The sequence below is a fragment of the Macadamia integrifolia genome, chromosome 11 (assembly GCF_013358625.1).
Source record: "Macadamia integrifolia cultivar HAES 741 chromosome 11, SCU_Mint_v3, whole genome shotgun sequence".
NCBI classification, from domain to species: domain Eukaryota; kingdom Viridiplantae; phylum Streptophyta; class Magnoliopsida; order Proteales; family Proteaceae; genus Macadamia; species Macadamia integrifolia.
Window position 1 is genome coordinate 95,947 of NC_056567.1, and position 24,050 is coordinate 119,996.

At 38.5% G+C, this 24,050-nt stretch overlaps 1 protein-coding gene across 1 annotated transcript in view; it reads right to left on the bottom strand.

Annotated features, from left to right (window-relative positions):
• Positions 1-24,050, bottom strand: part of LOC122093720 (nuclear-pore anchor) — a 93,775-nt gene that overhangs the window by 55,625 nt on the left and 14,100 nt on the right. Inside the window, exons 4-9 of the mRNA XM_042664165.1 lie at positions 19,496-19,624; positions 15,534-15,626; positions 15,358-15,423; positions 4,629-4,718; positions 4,447-4,524; positions 2,271-2,380 (exon numbers count right to left, since the gene is read on the bottom strand). Coding sequence (XP_042520099.1) covers positions 2,271-2,380; positions 4,447-4,524; positions 4,629-4,718; positions 15,358-15,423; positions 15,534-15,626; positions 19,496-19,624 — 566 coding nt within the window. The remainder of the gene's footprint in view (positions 1-2,270; positions 2,381-4,446; positions 4,525-4,628; positions 4,719-15,357; positions 15,424-15,533; positions 15,627-19,495; positions 19,625-24,050) is intronic.

Below are 24,050 nucleotides of genomic sequence, written 5' to 3' on the forward strand. Positions count from 1 at the left end.
ACCCCTAACCACAATTCATCTGCTGATTCTTCAACATCAGTCGGTTCGGACCTCCACCTAGTTCACCCAAGCTTCATCCTAGTTATGGCTACATCACCAGCACTTGTGGGTGTTCTTTTAGAAGATTGTATGAAGATATGAGTGGGCCCCGTGTGAATTGCATGGAGAGGAGATTATCTAGAAGATTGCTAGCTGGAATATACTGTTACATACACTACTACTTTATTTTTTATTTTTTTTATGTCACATACTTAGTGGTTAGTCATAGCTTCTAGGAGTTACTATTTAGGGTTCTCTCTTTTTATATAGTAGTTAGTAGATTTCTTTTCTAGAAAAGTTCCTAATTTTGAGTTACTTGTTAGTAAAGTCTCTCCTACACATGAAGCGTTCATAATATGTACTCATGCAAATTTTACAAATACAAGTAGGGGGAACCATGCCCCATGATTTTGGTTATTCCTTGTGACTTCTTCAATGAAGATGGCTTGCTGCAGTGGTGATCCAGCAGCTTCTTTAGTGGTGAATCTAACGATTGGTAGGTGGTGAAGCCAGGTCATACCTTCCCTATCCTCTTCTCTCTTCTTCATTCTTTTTTCTATTTTCTGCAAACTACCAGTTTGCGTGGAGTCCCTGCAACCAAAGATTGAGGTAATATCAAGTGCAGAAAGTTGGCTTGAATACCTGTGATTTACTGCAGAAAGATTTCCTCAAGTTGGAACAAGCCTGCCACTGATTCCCTACTGATACAGCACCTACCGACTAAAGTTTTCTCAGTTCAAACCCTGCTGTAACAGCAGTTGACTTCTTCGGTTGGACCACAATTTGGTCACAATTTGGTATGTCTATCCTCCACGATCAAGATTTACATCTTCCGTCAACCTGAGTTTGGAGGCTACCTGAGCTGCTGCTGTGGAATTAACTAATTTCTCCACTAGTTACTATTTTGTGAACCAAGCAAGTTACTATTTTATGTCACTGACCATTACTCCTAATCTAACCAGAGAACTTGGAATTTAGGCAATATCTTGGGCTGATTAAAAACTACAATAGACCATAGTTGTCACGGCGTCATGGCGACTCAAGGCCGTGGAGGGGTGGCTAATCGATTTGGCAATGAATTGCACGCTATGGCATTGTTATGGCAATCAAATCGACCATGTGTTAATTTTTATTCCCCCTATTTTCTAAATTTAATTAGCATGTTACAATATATACCAAATAGTATAAAAATCAACATTAAGCAACATCAAGCCATAAAAAATCAACATAGTCACAGTCACATCAAGTCATCAAAAATCAAGATGACTTATTGACATTAAGAGAAAAGCTCTTGTTCTATAATAAGTTTGATTGGTCAAATGATTTTATTTTTACATGAGACTTTTTGTATTAGATATAACACAAAAATAGCTTTCAAACAAGTCTAAGATTACTTAAATATGAGGTTTTATGACAAGGTTATGTTCCGGTCAAACTTATTTTAAAGTGTACGAATGTTGTTAAATCGTCTAAATGGAAATAATTTTATGGACATCAAAACAAAAGATTATTTTACCAGATTTTTTGTTTTCAGCAATGTTTTACCATGATAAGATCTACAAAATTTTCAGAATTGAGAAAAACCCTAGCATTTGAAAGTTAAAAATTGCCCTACAACCAAAACTCTAGTTTTTGTTCTTGGACCGGGGGGTTGACTTTTTATCCTTTTGGATTTTGATTTTTAAACTATTTTTATTGGATTCAAATAGAGGTATTTTCTTATTTATGAACAGTATCTTAAGTAAATGAAATAACAAATCCAGTGCAATAAGGCGACAGTCGCCTAGGCCACAGGCAAATCACCGAGCCGCCTTGGCAACCATGCAATAGACCAACTTTTCGTCCATATCTGAGGCATAGATTTTGACTTACAAATAATTCTCTATTTCTACCCTATTGTTCTCTAATCCAGGGTAACCGTGATTCTGTCCTAACAGGTTATTGAAACTAATCCAATCAGAATGTCAAATATATAAACACCGAGAAAGAATAACTAAAATTTTAACCCCACCAACCCCCCCCCCCCAAAAAAAAAAAAATGAATACAATCAGACAAAAGGGAAAGAAAAATAACAAGATATCTTAGCACTCAAGATTTTCTATACAAACATGAGTGCGCCCAGTAACCGAGTTTTTAGCACAATAATCAACACTGTACAGGTAATATAACAGGAAACTGGATTCAATATCATTCGATCAGAAGGAAAGCGAAGCATGTTAATATAACATACATTTCTTTGGTAAAACTGCCAATTGGAAGAATACTCAATTCATTAGCCTTCCGATTATTCTCAATTTCAGCTTCACACCTCTCCAGTTTCTCTTTCAACACTCCAGCCTCCTACAGCCACCAAAATGTAATGTCATCATAATTGACAGTAAACAATCCTCACACCGAAAACCAACAAAATAAATATTATGAGCTTCTGATAAACAAGAAGCATATAAATCACACTTCTTATTCTCTTCTTCGAAACTTATACAAATCATAGTTAGAAACCAACATCTAGGACAAAAATTACAAGAAAAATAACTTATTCTTATCACAGGTTTCTGCAGAAAATTAGTCAAGGTTCTGTAAAGGATGGAGGTGAGAAACACTATCACGGCTATCATTTGTCATGGTGCAAGGGAAACTATAGGCGGTAGCCAGGTGCCTAGGCCATCAAAGCATGTATATACAAAGGGGGAGTTCTAATTGAAGTATAGCATTTCTTACTTCTAAGTAGCAATTTTATAGGGAAAGGCCCAAAATGTAGAATGAAAAATATTCTCTCTTTACTTATAAGGGGGAAATGTATAGAACCAATTATTGCTTTCTTTTCAGAAATAAAACCCTATTTGAAGAAGGAAAAGATGCAGTATTTTCTTCCTCTTCTCATGTTCGATGCCTTGTACCCATCTTCTTCTTCCCCATTCTTCCTATCAAAGGCAACGGCTGTGGTGGTTGCAACTGAAACTGCCGCTGCATCTCCAGCAACAGTTGCAGCTACTGCTTCTGTTTCTTCTATTTCGTTTTCTTCATCTTCTTCTTTGTGGTAGCAGTAGCAGCTGCTACTGACCCTTCCTTTTTCTATTCCAAATAAGGAAGGCTGGCCATAGACAGGGAGGGCTGAGGGAAGAGTGCTGGATGGTTGGACAACACGAGGAGGATTGAGATTGGCTGTAGGACCAACAACCAAAGTGGGCGAAGGAGACTCGGACATGCCAAGATAAGGCCCCACCCCAAAACAAGGGATAGGAACAAGGGAGGCAAGTGGGGATAGGGCACAGGGAATCTTGAAAAGTAGGGATTCAAACATGTGGGTGGGTCAGGCCGAGAAGACAATGAGGGGGAGCAGGCGAAGGGATGATGGGAGGTAAGTGGATCGAGAAAGACTTGGGGAAAGGGACAAGGCTACTAATAGCAGGAAAAGGGGAGGCAAGGAGAGCAGGGTGCTATGAACAGCAGAGGGAACCCTCAGAGAGTGCAGCGGTGAGGGCCGACGGAAAGAAGGAGAGGACTACATCGAAACTAGAACCAGTATGGGCCGATGGTAAGCCAGCAACGGTACTTGCAATGATTTGGGGCTCTAGGAAGGAGGGATGAACGGCATCATGGCCACAAGGAGAGCCGGACGCAAGTTATTCACAATGGCGGAAGCTGCAGCGGCAACAACTCTTACGGCAGCCAAAACTGGGAGAACGATGGCCAAGGGGAGTAAGGGAGGGGGTAGATGGTGCGGTATAGCCGCATAGGGTGATTGGGGCATAGACAACATTAGAGGAGGAGGGATGGTCCACAATAACAGCAGGCTTAGGGCAGCATGATGAAGAGTTGTGGCCAAACGCCTTGCAGAGTAGGGAGTGAGGAGGAAGCCAATCATAATGAGCATCTTCCTAGAAAGAATGACCTTTATCATATGCAACAGTGATGGAATATGGCGGGGGTTCTTCATCAGATACTTCAACCTAAATCCTCGCAAAAGCTAGGCAGTCCGTAAGCTTGGTTCTGTCATCAAAGCACAAGAGATTTCCCATAACAGACCAGACAATACTGAGCCCAGATTCACACCAAAAGTGGAGAGGTAGCCCAGGTAGGGTGATCCAGAGGATAGAGCTTAGCTCAAGACGTTGAAGTTACAGGTAGCAATCCCATTGTTGGAGAAAGATCAGCCTCCAGCCAACTTGCCAAGTGAAGCAGGGCTGGGAGAGGAGGGAGGCTAGGGTCGAAACAGCACTGCACCATGGAGCCCAACCATGGCGGCTGGCACCCATGGAGGGGGGGCACTCATGGAGGCAGAACTAGTTCAAGGAGGCGTGGGGCACTCCCGACCAATGGTTTTTGTCATTGAACTCATACCTATAGAGTTATTCACCTATTTGAATTATGAATGACCAAGATGTGTGAAGTAAAAGATTGCAAACCTTTTCAATCTCTTTTCTCACAGATACTTCCTTTTCGAGTTTCTCTCTATAATCATTTTCAACTTGGCTCAAATGCGTCTGCATATCAAATTGTCAACAGAAAACACCAAGACATTAGACATGACATGCTATTACAGAATGCAGAAAATTCAGATGCATCATCCTTCAGAGAAATTTCATACTTCCAACGCCTTGATCACACCCTCAAGTTCTCCTGCCTTCCTAGACCATTCTTCCGAACTTTCTTTGTACAATTCAACAAGCTTTGTTACCTGCAGTTACCAAGGCAGAATTAATCAACAGAAATATTTAGAAAAGCTAAAAAGACTCATAATATAATATAAATGAACAAAGAGCTTTCACATTTAGTTTTCAAAATGATTTTTGCCAATTGCACAGCAACAACGAAAAACTAAGCCTTATCCTAGCTTAATGAGGTTGGCTACATGGATCTAAACAAAACAAGTAAGGAAAACTGAATTCTAAACAGAGAAGGGGAGGGGAAGAAATGAGAAAAGACGAATGGGGAAAGAGATGATAAATGGAAAATGACAAATGAAAAATGCAAGATGAAAGTAAGAGGAAAGAGGCACAGTCCAACAAGTCGGGAAAATCTCAGCTAAATGGAGCTGGCTACATGGATCCTTGCTCTCCAATAGGCTCTATCCGAGGTCATACTTGGTACAAGGCCCAAACTACGCATGTCATTGCTCACAACTTCTCCTACAGTCATTTCAGGTCTGCCCCAAACTCTTGTAGCTCCTTCAATCGTTATCATATTACTCCTCCTCACTGGGGCATCCACAGGCCTCCGTTGAAAATGACCATACCACCACCAACAGCTATCTCGAAGCTATTCATTGATCGGGACAACACCCAAATCAGCTGTAAACATTCAGTCCTTACACTATCTTTTCTAGTTTTTCCACACATCCATCTTAACATCATCATCATCACTGCTACACATAGCTTTATGGCACTTTAGAGAAGATGGGGAAGATCAGAGTAGCAAGTGGAAAATGGAAGCACACACTCTCGCAGAGCACAAAACCAAACCTATTCTCCTTCACTATCAAATCTCTCTAGCCTTGTCCATCGATTACAACTAATATATAGGGAAAATAGAAGAAAGAATTAGAAACAAACTGAAATAGAAGCTATCCTAAACTAGGAAACAAGTCATAAAAGGAAACTAAACTGATTCTAACTCCTACGTTCATGTCTTGCAAAATAAAAGGCATAAAACAAACTACTAATCTATTTCCAAGCCTTGTTGGACCAAAACCCTGAGTTGGACCGGTTCTTCTTCGCTCTTGGCTTCCAAAGCTTGGTCATGCTGGTCCAGCCAGTCAAGTGTAGCCATATCTACATCAACGTCAGTCACACAATACTTCGGTTGCATCTCTCCACTTCATCCATCCCACTTTATTTCTCTGTGAAATATCATCCTCTATGTCACCTTCTTTATTTTTAATAAATCCCAGATATCTAAAATAGTCACTTTGCAATATATCTCTTTCCCTAATTTTTGCCACACCATTATACATCATAATGCGACTAAAATTACACAACATAAACTCTGTCTTTGTTCTACTAATATTAAATCCTCTTGTTTCTGAGGCTCATCTCCATAGCTCTACTTTAGCATTAATCCCTACTTTTGTCTCATCCACCAAAATGATGTCATCGGCAAAGAGCATATACCATGGAACCTCGTCTTGAATGCTCTTGGTTAGCTCATCCATGACAAGCGCAAATAGATAAGGGCTTGAGATTAAACCCTGATGTAACCCAATCGTAATAAAGGTGTTGATCACTGCTAGAAACCCAATAATATAAACAGATGACCCAAAAAGCAAACAAATAAACCAAAAAAAGAGATAAGAATGCCGCAACCAAAATATCAATAAATTTTAATAAATTGTGAATTACAATCTTTAGCATTTATAGACTCATAAACTAATTAAATATCATAAAATTCAAAATTGCTTCAAATAAACTCATAACTAATTAACTTCCAAAAATAAAATTCCCATCGCAGACAAACACTGCATCAATTAATTGTTCATAGATGTTTTGATGCAACTTTAAAGGGTAATATGTTGGTGTTGTTGGAAAGGTAATTAAAAAAAAAAATCCATTCAAAGTTCAAACTGTACCAAAACCTTATAAAATGTTGCTTTGAGTGTCCTTTTTTGTCTCGGGCTGAAGCAAGGTCAATCTATACCGTTTTGAGTGTCTCTCTCTCTCTCTCTTTTTTCCTGGTTCGTGGTGGTGGTAGACTGAGTTGTCAACCATTAATATTTTTTTTTTTGGATGAATGGATAATATATAAAACAGGGAAAAAGAGGCGGATATACAAACTGAAGGAGCCAAATGCTACAACCCTACAGGGCAGGGGGAAGAAGAGCACAAAATAGAATGAGGGAGACCCCAGGAAACAACAATAAGCCTGTTTCTAGGGGAATCCACAACTGCCCTATGGAGGGAGAGACAAGTTTGGAGGAGACGTCAAAGTAGATGGCCTTCCAAATCTTATCAAAGGATCTAGCGTTAGAAGTCCATATATGAAGGTTTCGCTCCAACCAAACATGGGAGACAGCAACCCCAAATGCTAGTTTACCGACAGTGTCACAAATAGAATTACAGAGAAAGTCATATCAATCCAATTCTATTCTCTCTGAAGAGCAAGGGGGAGTCTTCAAGCAGGCCAACATTTGAAGAGGATAAACTTCCAAATACGAGAGGAGAAGGGGCAATCAAAGAAGAGATGATTGGCATCTTCAATACCATTCCAACAGAGGCAGAAAGCCGGGGAGATAGGAATATGGCGGTAAATGAGGAAAGATTGGGTGGGGAGGCAATTGGAGAGAGTTCTCCAAACGGTGAGGCTGTGACGAGGGATGTGGCCACGAAACCAGACAACCTTGTGCCAGGGGGCGGTGGGGTTGGGGGAACAGGAGTGGTTCCAAGCCGAGGAGGAGATGCGACCCGAGGGGAAAGGGCTCAGATGATTCGATCAACACCAAAAGAGGGGGAAAGAATGGAGTAGATGAAATGATGGCAGCTGGAAAGGGGGAATATTAGGGATGGACCATGAACCATTGGAGATGATCGAGGAGACCGAGGTAGCTCTAGGAATACCAGAGGAGTAGACCACTCTATAGCTCACAATTAGGGAAAACACTACAGTTGGATGCCAGTTGTCAAGCCAGAAGGAGGTATTTGCCCCATTGCCGAAAAGAGATTTGATGGCAGTTGAGGCATGGGGTCAGGCAAGGAGAATCTTACGCCACACCCAAGAGGAGTTGGGTTTGATGCTGCAAGTCCAGAGGGAGTCATTACAAAGGAGGGAAGAGTAGACTCAAGACACCCAGATTCCCGGGTGTTTGGAGGTCAATTTTCAAGACAGCTTGAGGATGGCCATAGAATTGACATCCTTGATACACCTAATGCCAAGGCCTCCTTCACTATTGGGAAGACAAACTAGGAACCAAAAGATGGGGTGGAGAAATTTGGGAGAGTCAAAACCTTTCCACAAGGAGCAGAAGAGGGATTTAATGGATTTGATGATCAATGTTTTCAACATTTCCCTCCATAGAGCTTTGTCTCTTCAAGATAATATGCCTCACTCAAATATATGAAGTTGCCACTGTGTGTGAGCGTGCGTGCGTGCTTGTGTGTGTGTGTGTGTGTGTGTGTGAGAGAGAGAGAGAGAGAGAGAGAGAGAGAGAGCACATGCCAGTTTTCAAACCTCAGTCAGTATTCATCCATCTTAAAGACCAACATACATTTCCAAACCTACCACAATTAATTTTCAACAACAGATAGATGCACTCATTTTCTGACCCAAAGAAAAACATATATACAAGTGGGGAAAAAAAGACAGACTGCTAAAACAATTTTATTTAAAAAAAGAATAATGAAAGACATTGCAAAAGTAAATTCAACTCGACTATTTCGATTGAAGTAAATCAATTAAGTGATGATAAAAATAGAATAATTAAAAAATTAGAAATCAGACTATTCATGAATCATCCATTTGAATAAGATCCACAGATTGGACAAATTAGTCATGTGAGGGAGAAAATGAAGCATATAGCTAAGAGGACAAGAACAATCAGCAATCAAACAACAACAACTCAGCCTTATCCCAACTAAATGGGGTCGGCTACATGATCCAATGAAAGACAACAAAAGAAAACAAGTTGTCTTAAAAAATCAGTAGCCCCGAAAAAAAATTGGCAAATATTAAAAATTCAAATACCCAATTAATATGTAATGTTTTATTTTTTTTTAATATTTCATTGAAAATATATAAATCTACAACCAAAAATCATGAAATGCCCAATTTCTATGATTCTATAAGAAAGAGCAACCCAATTCACAAGGCTCCCACTACCGCAAGTTCTAAGAGGGGCAAGTGTACGCAGCCTTACACTTGCTTTGCACAAGAGGCTGCTTCCAAGTTTTGATCCTGTGACCAATAGTGCAACTTAATGATTCTATCTACCTCAAAAATTCCTTTGAAGCTAAAGAAAATCAAAAAAGGTACCAAGGAAATCAGCACCAACAAGTGAGAAACAATACGATTTTCATTAAAAAACAAAAAACAAAGAAAAATACCTTCGATTATTGCTGGATATGTGTTCATCAAACCCTAGTTAAGTGTATGCATTTGCATTATCACTTTAAGTGCAATGTGTTGTCCTAACTCCTAAGGTTATACCTTAAAGTAGCATTATTTTCATAGAGTTGTCACATTTTATATTTCTCAGTATATCATTCAAGTATATAGACGTGAGCATTCATATTGTATGTGTGTTGGACATGATCTAAGTGAGGCTATGACAGTCTTGTATGTATCACCATCAATTGTTTACGCAATAAGACTATGAAATTTTTTTGTCCCCATACCTAAGAGGTCCCTACCACTACAAGTACTTTGTGCTTCTTGGTGTTCAAATGGTTGATGCCTACACTGGCTATATATGGATATGCAAGATTCATGATGTGCATCTGAGAGTGGAGGAGACACTTAACATGGAATCCACTTCCTAATAAGGGAGAATATCCTAAGAGAATTTATAGACAATGATTGGACGAAATCCAAGCTCGGCAGCAGTTTTGTAAATTGTTTGCAAATGCAATTAAATATATTATTGTTAAATAATTATATTTCAAAAATGTTCTATAAATGTTTTATGCCTAATCTATGGTCAGTATACTAGTTGTTTCGATGGATAAGGGTTTTGGACGGTTGAATTTTTCACAGCTGAAAATCCACTATGCAATGTTAAAGTGGACGGATTTGTATACCTTGAGAATCTCCAAGAAAGTTGTCCGTTTGAGGTGGCATGTCCATGATCAACGGTGGCCTTCAAATGCACCAATTAAGGAGGAGTGATTTGATCTAGATTGAAGGATCTAAAAGAGCTAGGGGTAGGCCTAAAATGACCAATAGAAGTAGTGAAGAAAGACATGCATAGTTAATAGTTTAGGTTTTATCTCAGGTATGACATCGAAAAGTGCTGATTGGAGGGCAAGGATTTATGTAGGCCACCCCATTTAGGTGGATTTTTCTGAGTTGTTATTGTACCATTTCTTTTACTTTTACTTATTTTTGTCTTTGCACTCTAGTTGGGATGAGGCTGAGTTAGTTGTTGTTTTTGTTGTAGAGGTATACATGTTATTTCCAACTATTTTTTTACTTGTTAATTAGTGTTACTTACTGGTAAATAACACTATAGTAAATAACACTAATTACCATAGACAAGTTAGATTTGCATGTACAACCTTAGTGCCTAGTGGGAACACCCCATAGGGTCACACCATTTGGCTGGCAAGCTCAGCATGGGAGACTATTAAATGGAAATCTATAAATATGTACCTATTGACAATGTTCGAGATTTTGCCTAAATTCGTTATACATTTCAGTTTAGCAAATGATTGAAACAAATCCACATGCCACATTTAGAGATATACAAAATTTCAAAATTTTCGTTATGTTCAAGTCTGAAGTGTTTCATTTCACCAAAATTTCAGCCAAAATGTTACTTTGGCTTAAGAATAGAACAGAATTTCAAACAAACACTCATTTCAACAAGTTTTTTTGATTAAGCTTGGATAACCCGTTTTTGTGCTCTTTTTTTTTTTCCAAATCTTGTGCATACGCACCACCCAATAGCCATGGCTCGCGATCGAGTCCCAAACAGTTAAGAGATCTATACCCTAGGTTAACTTCAGTTTGATGACGGCTCCATTTATAGGGCAGCGGTGAAGGACTTCGAACGTTTCTTCCAACATACTATGACATGACCAGATTTTGTGATACAATCGGAGGAAAACCCGATCCGGCAGCAACAGAATTCTAATGGTTTTGATCCTGCCCGGAACTCAATGTGGTATTCAGTTTGTATTGTGGTGAAGGACATCTTGGGACCGTATCAGTTATGAGTGGGTCCACCACCAACAAAAATAGCCAAAATAAACTTTGATAGTTGCTCTCTCAAGATTCAAAGCCCCTCTATCATTATCAGCCATAGTTCTAAATATTCACAAATTTTCACCAAAATTTTTCTAAACTCAAGAAACTTGAGAGTTGAGACGAAACACCAGGAGAAATACAAAACTGTAAAAATTTTGGTCGAGCAAACGAAACAATCCACATTGTCTAAAAGCAGCAATTCGTGGGTTTTGGCCAAAATTTCAACTAGAATGTCGCTGTTTTCGGTGGTTTCGCCTCGGAGAAGGAAAAAAAACACCTATTTTCTTGGATTTTGGCCACATCACCTCATCAAACTCTTGGAATACAATGATGGGGGGGTTACCACATTACTCCAAAGACATCAGTCTCTGCAAATTGGTGAAGAATTGGCCACATTCAACTGATCCAGGTAAAGAACTTTTTCCCAAAAATGACATATTGCAATAAAAATATGATAATGTTGTTGTTTAGTGATAAAAATTTTATGTCATACCACAGCCCCATGTAGGCCTCACAATGTCAGAATTTGTTTATGTTGATATATATTTATTATTTTATTGTCTTAAAAATTTGATTTTTCTACAACAAAAATGTGAAAAAATTAGTGTTAATACAATTGGATGGTTGTCAATTTTATATATGTTAAGACACCGTATTTCAATCTTAGGCCTCAGGGAGTCGGAATTTGTTTGTGCCAGTAATAATTATTTTTTATTTTTGAAATTCAAAAAAATAAAGAGAAATAAGGAAAAGTATTATGTGTTGGACTATAGTAGGACCAGTAGTAATGCAGGAGGAGATTACAAGAAACTACCCCAACAGTTTATAACCCCAAAAAATACAAATAGGACTAGGAAACAAGGGAATAAAACCATCAAATAAATCCCCAAAGATACAATACCCATACAGGAGCAAAACCAGCCCAAAATCCAACCCGAAAAGACAGAGAAAGACCTGCTATAGAGCTGGAGATAGAGAGAGAGGTGCGGCCAGGTCTATAGGGCTCCAATTGAGCTGCAAATTTGGTGGATTGTAGTGCCCTGGGAGGGTACAAAAACCCCCAAATGTGAAGGTCTTCTGACAGCTGGTTTGAGAGTTATGCACTTTCTTGGGGCCTGTTTGATAACGTTTCAAGAAAAGCATTTCTATCATTTCTATGTCTAGAAACGGCAGAAACGGAACAAAAAGCGTTGGTTAAAACTGTTTCGTTTCACTTATTTTCATAATAGAAATTGAAATTTCTACCTATTCATGGCTCAAGAAATGACCCAGGTGAAACAAGTAGAACTTGTTTCGTCGTTTCTGGAAATGACTCATGGTCATTCTTTCACTAGTTACTATCAACTTCCAGAAACATGACTTATCAAACACCTTCAATTCCGTTTTTGCTTCTAGAACGGAAATTTACGTTTCTGTTGTTTCTTGAAACAGAAACGGCAGAAACGTTATCAAACAGGCCCTTAATTTTCAGACCTAGGAGAGAGAATGAAAATGATTTTGCAGGAACAACAGCTTATCTACTTCAGAATACCTTCAAGAGAGGATCGATTGATCTTCTTAGAGTGTAGGACCAGTCCCCCAAAGGATCTGAAGGTCAGATCTCAGACTTGGGCAGCAATGGAGGTCGATTGGCTTCAAGAACAGGAATTCTTTGGCTGATCGATTGTGACTCTTGCAGTTCTAGACAGATTTGGTTCTTCTTGAAGGCTAATGACAATAATAGTAAACAAAGAAAAGAATTGAATGCTGAAACAAAGAAGAAACAAAGAAAGTGGGAGAGGAAGTGGCTATCTCAGCCCGGGCTTCTCACCCATAGCTATCCCAGCTGCTCTAAACAATAAACTGCAAATTATCTTTATTCAAATATGAAATTATGAGTACATAGACTTCTCTATTTAAAGAGGGCAGAATAACAATCTTATCATAATTAGAAGCTAGTTTCCAAATATGACTAGACATTCCTAGTAGGACCTGGACTCATAATATGACTAGGACCATAACTCCAACATGGAGTCGGTAACTAACTAGCCATTCACTAATAGGGAAACCTAAACTGACTGAAAGTGAAATAACAAAGGAAATAGATTCAAAACATGACTCTAACTAAACTAATGAATTAAATCCCGTTTTCCTACTTTCTACCCATATTTTAGACCCATTAAAGTGATCCATTATAAAGAAAACACATGGGATCAAAGGCACAACACATACATAACCCAACCCAAAGCTTATTTGTAATAAAATAAGCCCATTAAGTGACTTATCTACATCAAGTAGGTTACCTCCAATATGTAAATGAGGCCATTTACAAGGCAGTTGTGGAGGACTAAGAGCGTTTCTTCTCGCATACTATGATGAGGCATGCATTTATCATACAATCAAAGGAAAATGCACAATGGCTTCATTGGTCCATGAATTGACCTGATCCAGCACGTCATTGTTCGTATAGCAAATAGTATTGTATTGTTGGGAGACTTGGGACTTGGTTTTTTTATATAAACCGGAGGAGCCAAATGAAACAGCCCTATTGGGCGGGGGAGGGGAGAATAAAATAGCCTGAGGAACGCCCCAAGAGACAACAAGAAGCCTATTCCTTAGGGTGTCCACAACTGGCGTCTGAAGAAGGGAGAGGACGACTTGGGTTTCTTTGTTACTTGAACATTATAGCTTGTCCTATTTCATCAATAATTAATCAAATTATGTTTCTTCATTCATAGAGGCCCAAGGATTAAAGTATCGTATCGGTCGACATATCGGTCAACTAAATTTAAGATACGTATCGGAGGGTATCATTTCGTATCGGAGATACGCTAAGATATGCTAAAGATCAAGGATTAAGTATCGGTATCGATTGTCGTATTGGTCGGCTAAATTTAAGATACGTATCGGAGGGGTATCGTATCGTATCGGAGATACTTTAAACCATGCATGGAGCATAATTTACTTGTTTTACTTGTCTTTACTATCTTCCAATACTAAAAAAATATGCAAATATGCAATATTACACAAGATATACAGTAGGGTTTAGTGTATAGTGTCAACCAAGGATGCAAATCCAAACCACCACATTGGTGTGACTTTTCATGCAATATGAAGTTTACATATGTCAATATACTCTAAAATAAGTTTTCCCTTTAGTATCAAAGCCTAAAATGGCCATTGCCCAGCTAAACATCTAGCAAAAAATGCACAGTTTCGGCGAAATTTCACCAATTTCATTGCATTTCGCTAATTTTGGTATGACCAACATGGCATACCAAAATGAGATTTTAAACTATGTTGGCAGCATGGTGAGAGATAGCACAGGGGTTACTCTATTGGTTTACTCAAGTCCCATAAAGGAGGGTGACTCAGTGATGGTTTGGCTCATGCCCCTCCATATGTTTTGGACAATTCTACCAGACGTGGCTATAGCAACATTATGGTCAATGGCAACCCAGCAGTTGAGATAGGTTGTTTTAAGAATGGTGTAGACCATCCCAAGAGATTCTCTCATATGACTGGATATATTCACTGACTGATTTTGTTGATCAATGTTTGTTTCAACTAGAGACCAATATCGGCATATTTTGGCAGTTGGCACATGAGCTTAACATACAAGGTGTTGTCATGAGTAAGTCCTCATATTTCTTTCTCTTGCTTCAGCTGCGGAGTGCGGCTCCCTCTTGTTGTTGTATACTATTCCTTTCTACTTTATTAATGAAATCTATGCTTCATCCCAAAAAAAAAAAAGGTATAAAAAGAAAACCCGTAACTTAAGAACCTCTAATATGCTTTAATTTCCAAAAGAACAACCTACACAGCTAAATCTAGATAATTCAAAAATCCCCTTCCGGCTGAATAAAGAAAAAAAAAAATCCAGCAGAACAGTAAAATATAGCTTCAATGAAACAGCCTACAAATTTTGCACCAAAGCCTCCTAAAGCAGGAAAAGCCAAAAGGGAACATTAAGGCACTAGTCTCATTTGTTAGGTGAAACTTCCCCTTACTTCTTTAGCAAGTTAGCATAAAGAGACATTATTCTCTATCTTACTTCCTTAGCATAGAAAGAAACAGATAACTATGAACAAGAGACATTACTCACACTTACTTCCTTGGCACAGAAAAGAGAGAGATAAAACTATCAGTCCTGCATTACAAATACCAAAAGAGACCCAACAACTATGCACTCCACAGAAAAGAGAAAAGGTCATCTAAATGACGAAAATGCCCAGGTAGGGAGCACCCATCCCCAGGGGATAGAGGAGAAAAATAAGGCATTACTGAAGTTATTATTTTCTTCCAAGAAATCTAGAAGCGTCCACCTATGATACTTCAAATGGTAAAGAAGTAAAAGAAAATAAAATGAAAAACACCACTTATATTCAAAGAGGAAAAAAAGTAGAAGAAACCACTTATATGCCAATATTCCCTAGGAAACTCACGGTAGAAATTTCAGCAGAGAAGCGCTCTTCATTTGTTGCAGCAGCATCTTTACATGAGCATAACTCCTACACATGAGAAAAATGCATGTGCAGAAATCAGTTCAGATGGCCAAAGAACTAAAAGATAAGAACAATAAAGTAACAAATTTAACAAGTGAGGAAAGATCCAAGCACACCTCCTGCACGGAAGCCAGTTTCAGTTCCAGCTCCCTCACTCTTTCCTTATTCCACTTTAAGGATTTTGACGATTCATTCAACTGTCTCTCAACCTGGAAGAACCAGAGAAAATATTGGATACAGTCAGGCGCTCAGTGAGTAAATTAGTGAAGAGCATTAACATGGCATGATGTCATTTTGGGAGACTGCTGCTGCTGCTGGAAGCAAAGGATCAATTACAAAGGTAGAAATGCAAATGATGGACTGTTAGCCTATTCGACTGAAGATGCACAATGGGGCAAAATACCACAATGGGAGGATAAGGGGAAATCTTCTTCTATGAGGATCACAGCAATCCAATCTTTGAACAGGTAAAAGAACTAGACTGCACATCAGGCCAGCTAACCCTGCCTTGTTGCATATTAGCTAGTGCTCTTTAACAGTTGTTCTAGGACCAGCTTTCGATCTGGACCATGTCAACGAGATTTCAAGCCTGCAACAAACCAGAACAGCTACAAATAGGTGGGGGGGCAGAACATCAGTTCTCCCCCTTCAGGCTGTTCAGAAACATGTTCAGAGCACTACATTCCTGGGCCCCAGTTAAAATCCAATCAGTGTTTTATCTCATCCCGACTCTCCTATCTTAAGTAAAACTTGTTTCTGTCACATGAATCCTGTATCACCATTCAACTACATTAAGTTATGTTTGTTGTTACTTGTTACCTGTTATCTTAAAATCTCTTCACTCCAAAGCAATCCTACATGAGTTTATCTTGGCTTTGCTTTGCAATCACCTATTCACCTCTATATAATTGGAAAAAAAAACACAATAAACTCAACTGATAGTCAGACACAGCAACTTTACATTGATGGTACAAATTGGAACCAATTTGGAGCCGAAAACCCAAGGATGCTGCTTTCAGCTAACACAGACCCAAACTGGCCAATTCTAGTGGAACAAGAAAGCCCATAAACAATCCATGCAGAGGGGGGGGGGGGTACTAGTTGTTTTCTTCACTTATGGGAGTATTGCTGTAATTTTCCTTTTATATTTAAAATTAAGTCATTCAATTCCAACAAGTGGTCAGTTTCGGAGAGTTTTAGCCGGTTTTCTAGTTTTTTTCAGTTGGTTTCTAATTGGGTTTTGTTTTTGGCTTAATCAAAATTTAATAGCCTAGAGTCTAGAAACACATATAACTATCTTACACATTCAGTTATTGGAAATAAGATCTTCTGGTCTGTTTTATTGTTTATTGCCACCATGATCACAGTTTTGCCTTATTTCCTATAAGCACCAATCGCAGGCTCTGCTACTGCTGCTGCTGCTGCTGCTGCTGGATCTTAGATTATAAATCAATTAAAGAGATCAGTTACTTCTCAGCTACAGCTTTTCTTTTAGTATCAATCTTAGCAAGTTAGCAAGCCAATAACTCTTTCTATCCGGTTCGCAATTGTTACTGTCATTTTTAGGGCCCTTCCTCTGTGTTCCTGCTGAACCTGACTTAATCCTTGGCTTTCATTAATTCAATTTTAATTTGTACATTCGATTTATATCTTTCTCATCTAAAAGAACCTAAATCATATTTCTCAATTCTCTGATATCCTGTTTATCCTTGCCCTCTTACAATTGCTGAGATTTAACCAGAACTGAGATCTTGTCCAACCATACTTTCTAAATCAAAAGAGATATTACTTCTTTTGAGTATTTTGGCTGCTCAGGGATACTACAACCCTTTTTCTGAAGTCCTTGGCTGTTTGTATTAATTTTTAGAGGATTTCTGCATTACTCCCTACACCCTGTTCCACCATCCAAAGATTAGGGACAATTGTCTATTGCTGTTATATGCATAAATATATAATCTACATAGATTATTCTCTTAAGAGTCCACTTATGTAACACCCAGATATATACTGAACCAAAACTGTTTTCACCGAAGTCTTATGAGGAAATAATTTTTACCTATGCGTACATTCTAAATGAGACCAGGAACCTTAACTTGTCTGGAGATTCGAACATTTCCAAATCTTCAGTGGTTAAATGGGATACAGTTTGAAGGCCAATTTATGAAGTGGTTTGGGAATCAGGAAATTGAGGGACATTGACAAATCCATGCTTCTAAAGCTCTGTTGGGAAATAAAATCTGGCAGTAGCCTTCTCGTCAATTTAGAAAATCTGGGTCAGTGAAAGCCTATAATCCAAGACTTCTCAACTAGGGTTCATGGTTTCATCTCAGAAAGTTCATCGTGATTTTTACTGCTGCTTCTTCTGCCTTTATGTTGTAAATATATTTTCCTTTGTGAAGAAATCTATGTCACCTGCTGGATCATGATGACTTGCTTGTTTTGAAGCCTTCTCTTCAGGGAAATCTATCATTAAATCTGCATGGAATTCAATCAGGTATAGATCGGAGATTGTTAGCTGGAATAAATATATTTGGCTTGCTTGCATGCCACCAAAATATGCCACCCTGTGTTGGCATGCACTTCATATGAGATTACAAACTGACATTATTCGGCAGAAAGGTGTTCCATGCATGTCTAGATGTTCATTATCTCTTATGCATAGTGAATAGAGTAATCAAATTTTTTGGTCAAACTCATTCACCAACAAAAGAGGGTGGACCATGGTGCAACAGTAAGGTTGCTCCATTTTTGTGACCAAGTGATCAAAGGTTCAAATCAAGAAACAGCCTCCCTGCAAAGCAGAGGTAAGGCTGCCTACAATTTGACCCTCCCCAGACCCCACAGTGGCGGGAACCTCATGCACTGGGTACACCCTTTTCTTTCTCATTCACTAACAAATTTTACGGATCAATTCTTGAGCTCTTTAACCTTGTTGGTTTTGATTTTGTAATGTGCAGCAGCTACAAGGTTCGAAGACTCGCTGAAATCTTGGATATTTTGGTATTTTTCTTCTTTTTTTTTTACCAAGACGAAATGGCATACGAAATATAAAAGTACATAATTTCAGTCATATTTCAGTCATCTCGGTCACATTTCGGTCATTTCGTTTCAAAATTTCGCTCATTTCTACCAAAAAAATGCACTCTTTTGTCGAAATTTCGATCATCTCGGTCATTTTGTATCGCTCATTTTGCTAATTTCAGCCACTTCAGCCATTAGCCCCCCAAAATGGCCAGTGAAACAAATGGGAAAATGTACACCATTTTGACAAAATTTCAGTGGTTTCAAAACCACTGAAATGAAACGAGTTCTTGAACCTTGGCTGTAACAACATACAAGGAAGGTAAAACATCCACATGAGTGGAGCTTTGCAAACGTTATGGAGATGCTCAGTGACTAGTTCCCTTTCTGAGACATGGAGAGAGCGTAAACGATGACAAGGAGTTTTTACTAAAAAATGAGCTCGCCTCGTGCACTTACTGAAAACAGTCTTCTGATTTAGAATGTCGGCTCGTTGCTCAGGAAAAAAACAGTAGCCACAGGACCATGGGAGAGAGAATTTTCCATAGACTCAGACTTGCTGACTATTAACGAAGGCTCTGAGAACTTTGGAGATTGTGAGGTCCCCTCCGAATTCCAATTAGGTTAAAATCAATATTGGTAGGGCTTCTAAAAGTAATCCAAGTTATTTTGGTATTGGAGGCAATTTTAGAGATTATTCCTTTGACATGTACCATGGAACTGCCCTTGTACTTTTTCATCTGAGGTAGACCTTGTTGTCTAGCAATGTACTTTTTTTTTTATTAATTATTAATGATAATCACTTACATTTCTCCCCCAAAAAAAAAATTTTATTATTTTCCTTTTTCAAAATCTACTACCTTAAAGTTCTATTTCCTAATGGATTTAAATTCAGTTTCCTCTCTGAGCAAGCTTATGGGGTTTCTTACTTGCAACTTGCATTATTAATCTTCAAATTTTCTAGTCAAATAATTATCAGTGCTAAGAGATATGGGGAGAAATTAAATAAATATCATAAAAGAAAAATACTATAAATAACAGAGTACGATTCGCTTACATCTTCAAGCTTAGCAGATGTATCAGCCTCTAGTTCAGCATGCAGCTTACGGAACTTAATGAGTTCACCAGCTTTGGCCGTTAGCTCTTCATTAAGCCACGCATTGTGCTTCTCAATGAGTTCCTTTTCCTGCCCCAGCAAAATTTAGCATAATAAATTTTAAGAGTAACACAAATAACTATGAATAAGCTCATTGAGAAAGAAAAAAACAGATAATGGAAAGGGTAGACAATCAGCAATATTATTCTATTTCGTACAATAAAAAATCAAACCAGCTAATAGGTAGATGAATGGACAAACCAAAGGAAGAGTTTCTGAACAAAAACCAACCACAATTAAGTAAGAAATGTAAATTCAATACAAATTACAGCAGGAGTTGCCCTAAGTCCACAAAGTGAGGAGAGTGCGTCTTCACTCGCAAGTAGCAAGAAATAGGTCCTTTGTTCCTCACCTACTCATTGCTATGGAACCATTCTCAATTTCTTATTACCCTTAAAAGACCTCCAATGGCCACAAGCGAAAATCGCTCACATTCAAAGCAATGAGTAGGTGAGAAAATCGCCCACGTTAGAAGCAATGCAGTTTCAAAGCAACGTCAGGAACCATTTTGATAATACTTGTTATGCTTTTTGTTTTAAATGTTTGTATTTGTAATGGGCTCGATTATAAGAGCCAAACTTTAGGTCCAAGAGGGTACACGAAATTAGTATTTTAATTTAGCAGTTAGCATTAGTAATGGGGCCTATTAGCTATTAGTTAGGAAATTATTTTGTAAGATAAATTTTATCCTATTTGTGGGACCAGTTTGGAGGAGATAAATTTGACTTAACTTAGTACTCTTTCAAAGCATCTGCATATGGAAGAGTTTACCGTTCAGTTGGGTCTTTTATTTCCTTTATTAACAAGTTATTTAATTAGTTAGGGACGACTCCAACAGTTGACAACCATTGGAGAGAGAGAATTCACCTTTGATTTCCTTTTATTTCTACAGCTTTATAAAATACGTGTAATGATGTAATGCTTAGTGATCACTAACTAAACAGAACAGAAGATGCCCCTATCAACCAAGATCCAATTAGTAAAACATGTACAACTCCACTCTACATAGATCTTCTTCCTCCAATCAGCTCTAAGTTTGTCCTTAGCTATGCACGTCTTTCCTCACTTCTCCTATAGTCATTTTTAGCCTACCCTTGGCTCTTTCAGCTCCTCTAATTTAAGCCATATCATTGCTCCTTAGTGGAGCATTCAAAGGCTTCCATTATACATGTTTGTGCCACCTCAAACAAACATGCTCTCAACGTATCAATTAGCGGAACTACTCCTAAATTAGCCCCAATTTGTTCATCTTTTAAATTAATTCGAAACTAAATCCTAGTAGTTATCTCCTACCTAAGTTACCAAAAATCAAAAGATTGCATGAAAATAAAAATCCTAAAATATCCTACTAGCCAAAGACTCAATATGGGTCCAGTTCATCTCTCATTGGATACCCAGATGGGTATGGATTGCTCCATGGGTGCGTATCTACATCAAATGGGGTCCGCTAAATGGACCTGCCAAAGTATAAGAACACAAGGAAAAAAGAAATAAAAGGGAGAAAGACAGAGAAAAGAAACACAGCAATGCAACATCTACGGGACAGCCCACCTAAAAGCGGTCAGCAACATAGATCATTGCCCTCCAAACACAGGCTCTATTTGATGTCATACTAGGATCCAGACCTAGCCTCTGCATGTCTTTCTTTGCCAACTCATCAATGGTCATTTTAGGTCTGCCCCTAGCTCTTCTACCTCCTTCCAGCTGGATTTGATCACTCCTTACTGGAGCATCCCAAGGCCTCCGTTAAACATGGTCATACCACCTTAAGGATTAAGCGGCATTCTCGGAGCTTATCCTGAATTGAGGGTCACTCCCAAATTAGCTCTTACCTTGTCATTCCTTACTGTCTCTCCTAGTTTGCCGCATATCCATCTCAACATCCTCATCTCTACTACACTCAGTTTATCTCTATTACACTTTTTTAATTGTCCAACACTCCACCCCCATACAACATAGCCTATCTTATGACAGTCCTGTATAATTTTCCTCTAAGCTTTAGAAGAATACGTTGATCACACAGCACTCCTGGTGCACCCCTCCATTTCATCCATCCATCCTACTTTAATATATGAGAAACATCATCATCTACTAATATTCCTTGTTCGCAGTTGATCCCAAATATCTAAAACAGTCACTTTGTGGAATCTCCCTCTTCAAGTTTCACTGCTCCAGAATCAGTCCTTGAGCAACTAAAGTTACACACCATATACTCTGTCTTCGTTCTACTTATCTTAAGATCTCTTGATTCTAAGATAGATTTCAATAACTCCAACTTATCACTAATCAATGCCATTGTCTCATCAACTAAAACGATATCATCAGCAAAAAGCATACACCACGAAACTCCCCTTGAATGTTCATAGTTAAATCATCCATGATAAGTGTAAATATACAAGGACTTAAAGCGGATCTTTGATGTAGTCGAATAGTGATTGGGAACTCACTACCATGACCTCTCATAGTTCTCACACTAGTTAACACGCCTTCATACTAAGGGTGTCAATCAGCTTGGTTCCGATTTTTCCGTTCAGTTTCGATTTGGTTCAGAGGGATGATGAGGTGAACCGAAACCGAACCGGGAACTGACTCGGTTATGTGTTTGGATACTCAGGCCAATTCAATTCGGTTCAACTCAGCTTCGGTTTTAATTTGCCTATGAAAACGGTTCCACTCTTGGACCATGATTGTAATGGACCAAAGCCCATAATAGGCTCAAGTTAAGGGCCTTATGGCCATTGTTAACTCCAAAATTGTCTTAACATGTGAATGTGGAAAAAAATTGCAAAAAACACTTGTCACCCAAAAAAAAAGGTGAATACTCATATACTCAAACCAATAGTGAAATAACCTAGAGGGGGGTGAATTGGTTATACTAGTGGAATTTAACTCTTTTCGATAAATAGGTCACAAGTGTGACTGCAAGTTAAAATAATGCGGAGAAAATAAAACAAGAACAACCATAACACAAGATTTATAGTGGTTCGACTCAATTCGAGTCTAGTCCACTCCCTACAAGAATCCTCTTGTAAGGTATTCTACTAGTTCTCCCTTTCAGTACAGTAGGTAGGGAAGAAAACATTTACAATCTTTTTCACGGATAAGAGTATCCTTACAAATCCCCTTTATAGGCAGAGAGGCGCCTTTATAATCTCCTTTGCAGGTAGAGAGGCACCTTACAATCTCCTTTAAGGTAGAGAAGCACCTTACACTCTTTTAAGGATAAGATGATCCTTACAATCTCTTAAGGATGAGAGGGTCCTTACACAAGCCTAAGTACAGTCTAGACTTAATGTAAAATAGAAAATGGAGAAGTGGAATAAAAGAGAATTACCTCCGGTGTGGTGCAAATGAAATATGCAATGATGATAGAATGAATGCACCTTTTGAAGTCTTCTTTATGCTTGTAATGTAAATGCAAAGATGTAGATGAAGACTTGTAGATGGTCTTGAGTTCCTCTTGAATGTAAAATGAAGAACTTGAACTCAAGAGATGGTGTAAACCAATTCTCACTTCTAATGTTCAAATAATGCTTCTCTAAAGTTGGGATTTATTGTTAATTAATGAGTAGTATTAGAGGTATTTATAGGTGAGCTTAGGAGAGCATTTTAGGTAGTAAATCTCACTTAAACGGTCAAATTCTGGGTCCACCGGTCGACCGCCATTGGTAGCCGGTCGACCGCCAAGAGCCGTTGAGGCAAAATATAGCTGTTGGGGCACTTCCAGGCAGTCATCGGTCGACCGGGACTTTTTAACGGTCGACCGGCTATGGTCTCCGACAGCTCCGGTCAACCGGGGCTTCCAGCCGGTCGACCGCCAATATGACATACTCTGTTTTGACAGAATGTTGTCATACTAACCAGTCGTCAGTGTTTTGATCATAACTTTTCGGTCTGACCTTGGATTGACTTGAGATCAGTTGCATTGGAATCACAACTCAATTTTCTACAACCTCTATGAAGGTTTCATCTCCTGATACCGACTCTAAGATTATCCAAAATACCCTTAAGTCAGGTTAATGTGGTTTTCACAGAATTTCACTAGAACACATTTTTCTTAATATGTCCCTTACCACTAAGAGACTCTCCATACTTGATCAAGGTATGCTCTATGGTTATTCTAGTATGATGCAATGCACATGCATGTGGTGAGTGCATATATATATATATATATATATATATATGTGGAAGTTACAAACTACATTAAAAGTGACCAATCTATCCTAGTGGTCTTCTTCTTCACTTGAACTTTCCACTCTTTGACACTTTTATCTTCTTTTCTTCTTGTTTGCAATTCCATGTCTTTAAGCATCATGTCTTGACATCTTGAAGCTTAAATTCTTATGATATCTTCTTCAAGCATTGATGCCAACTTGTTGATACTCTTCATTTGATGACTTCAATCTTCATTTCTTCATTTCATTCACCAAATTCGATCTTTGATATGAAGTCTCTA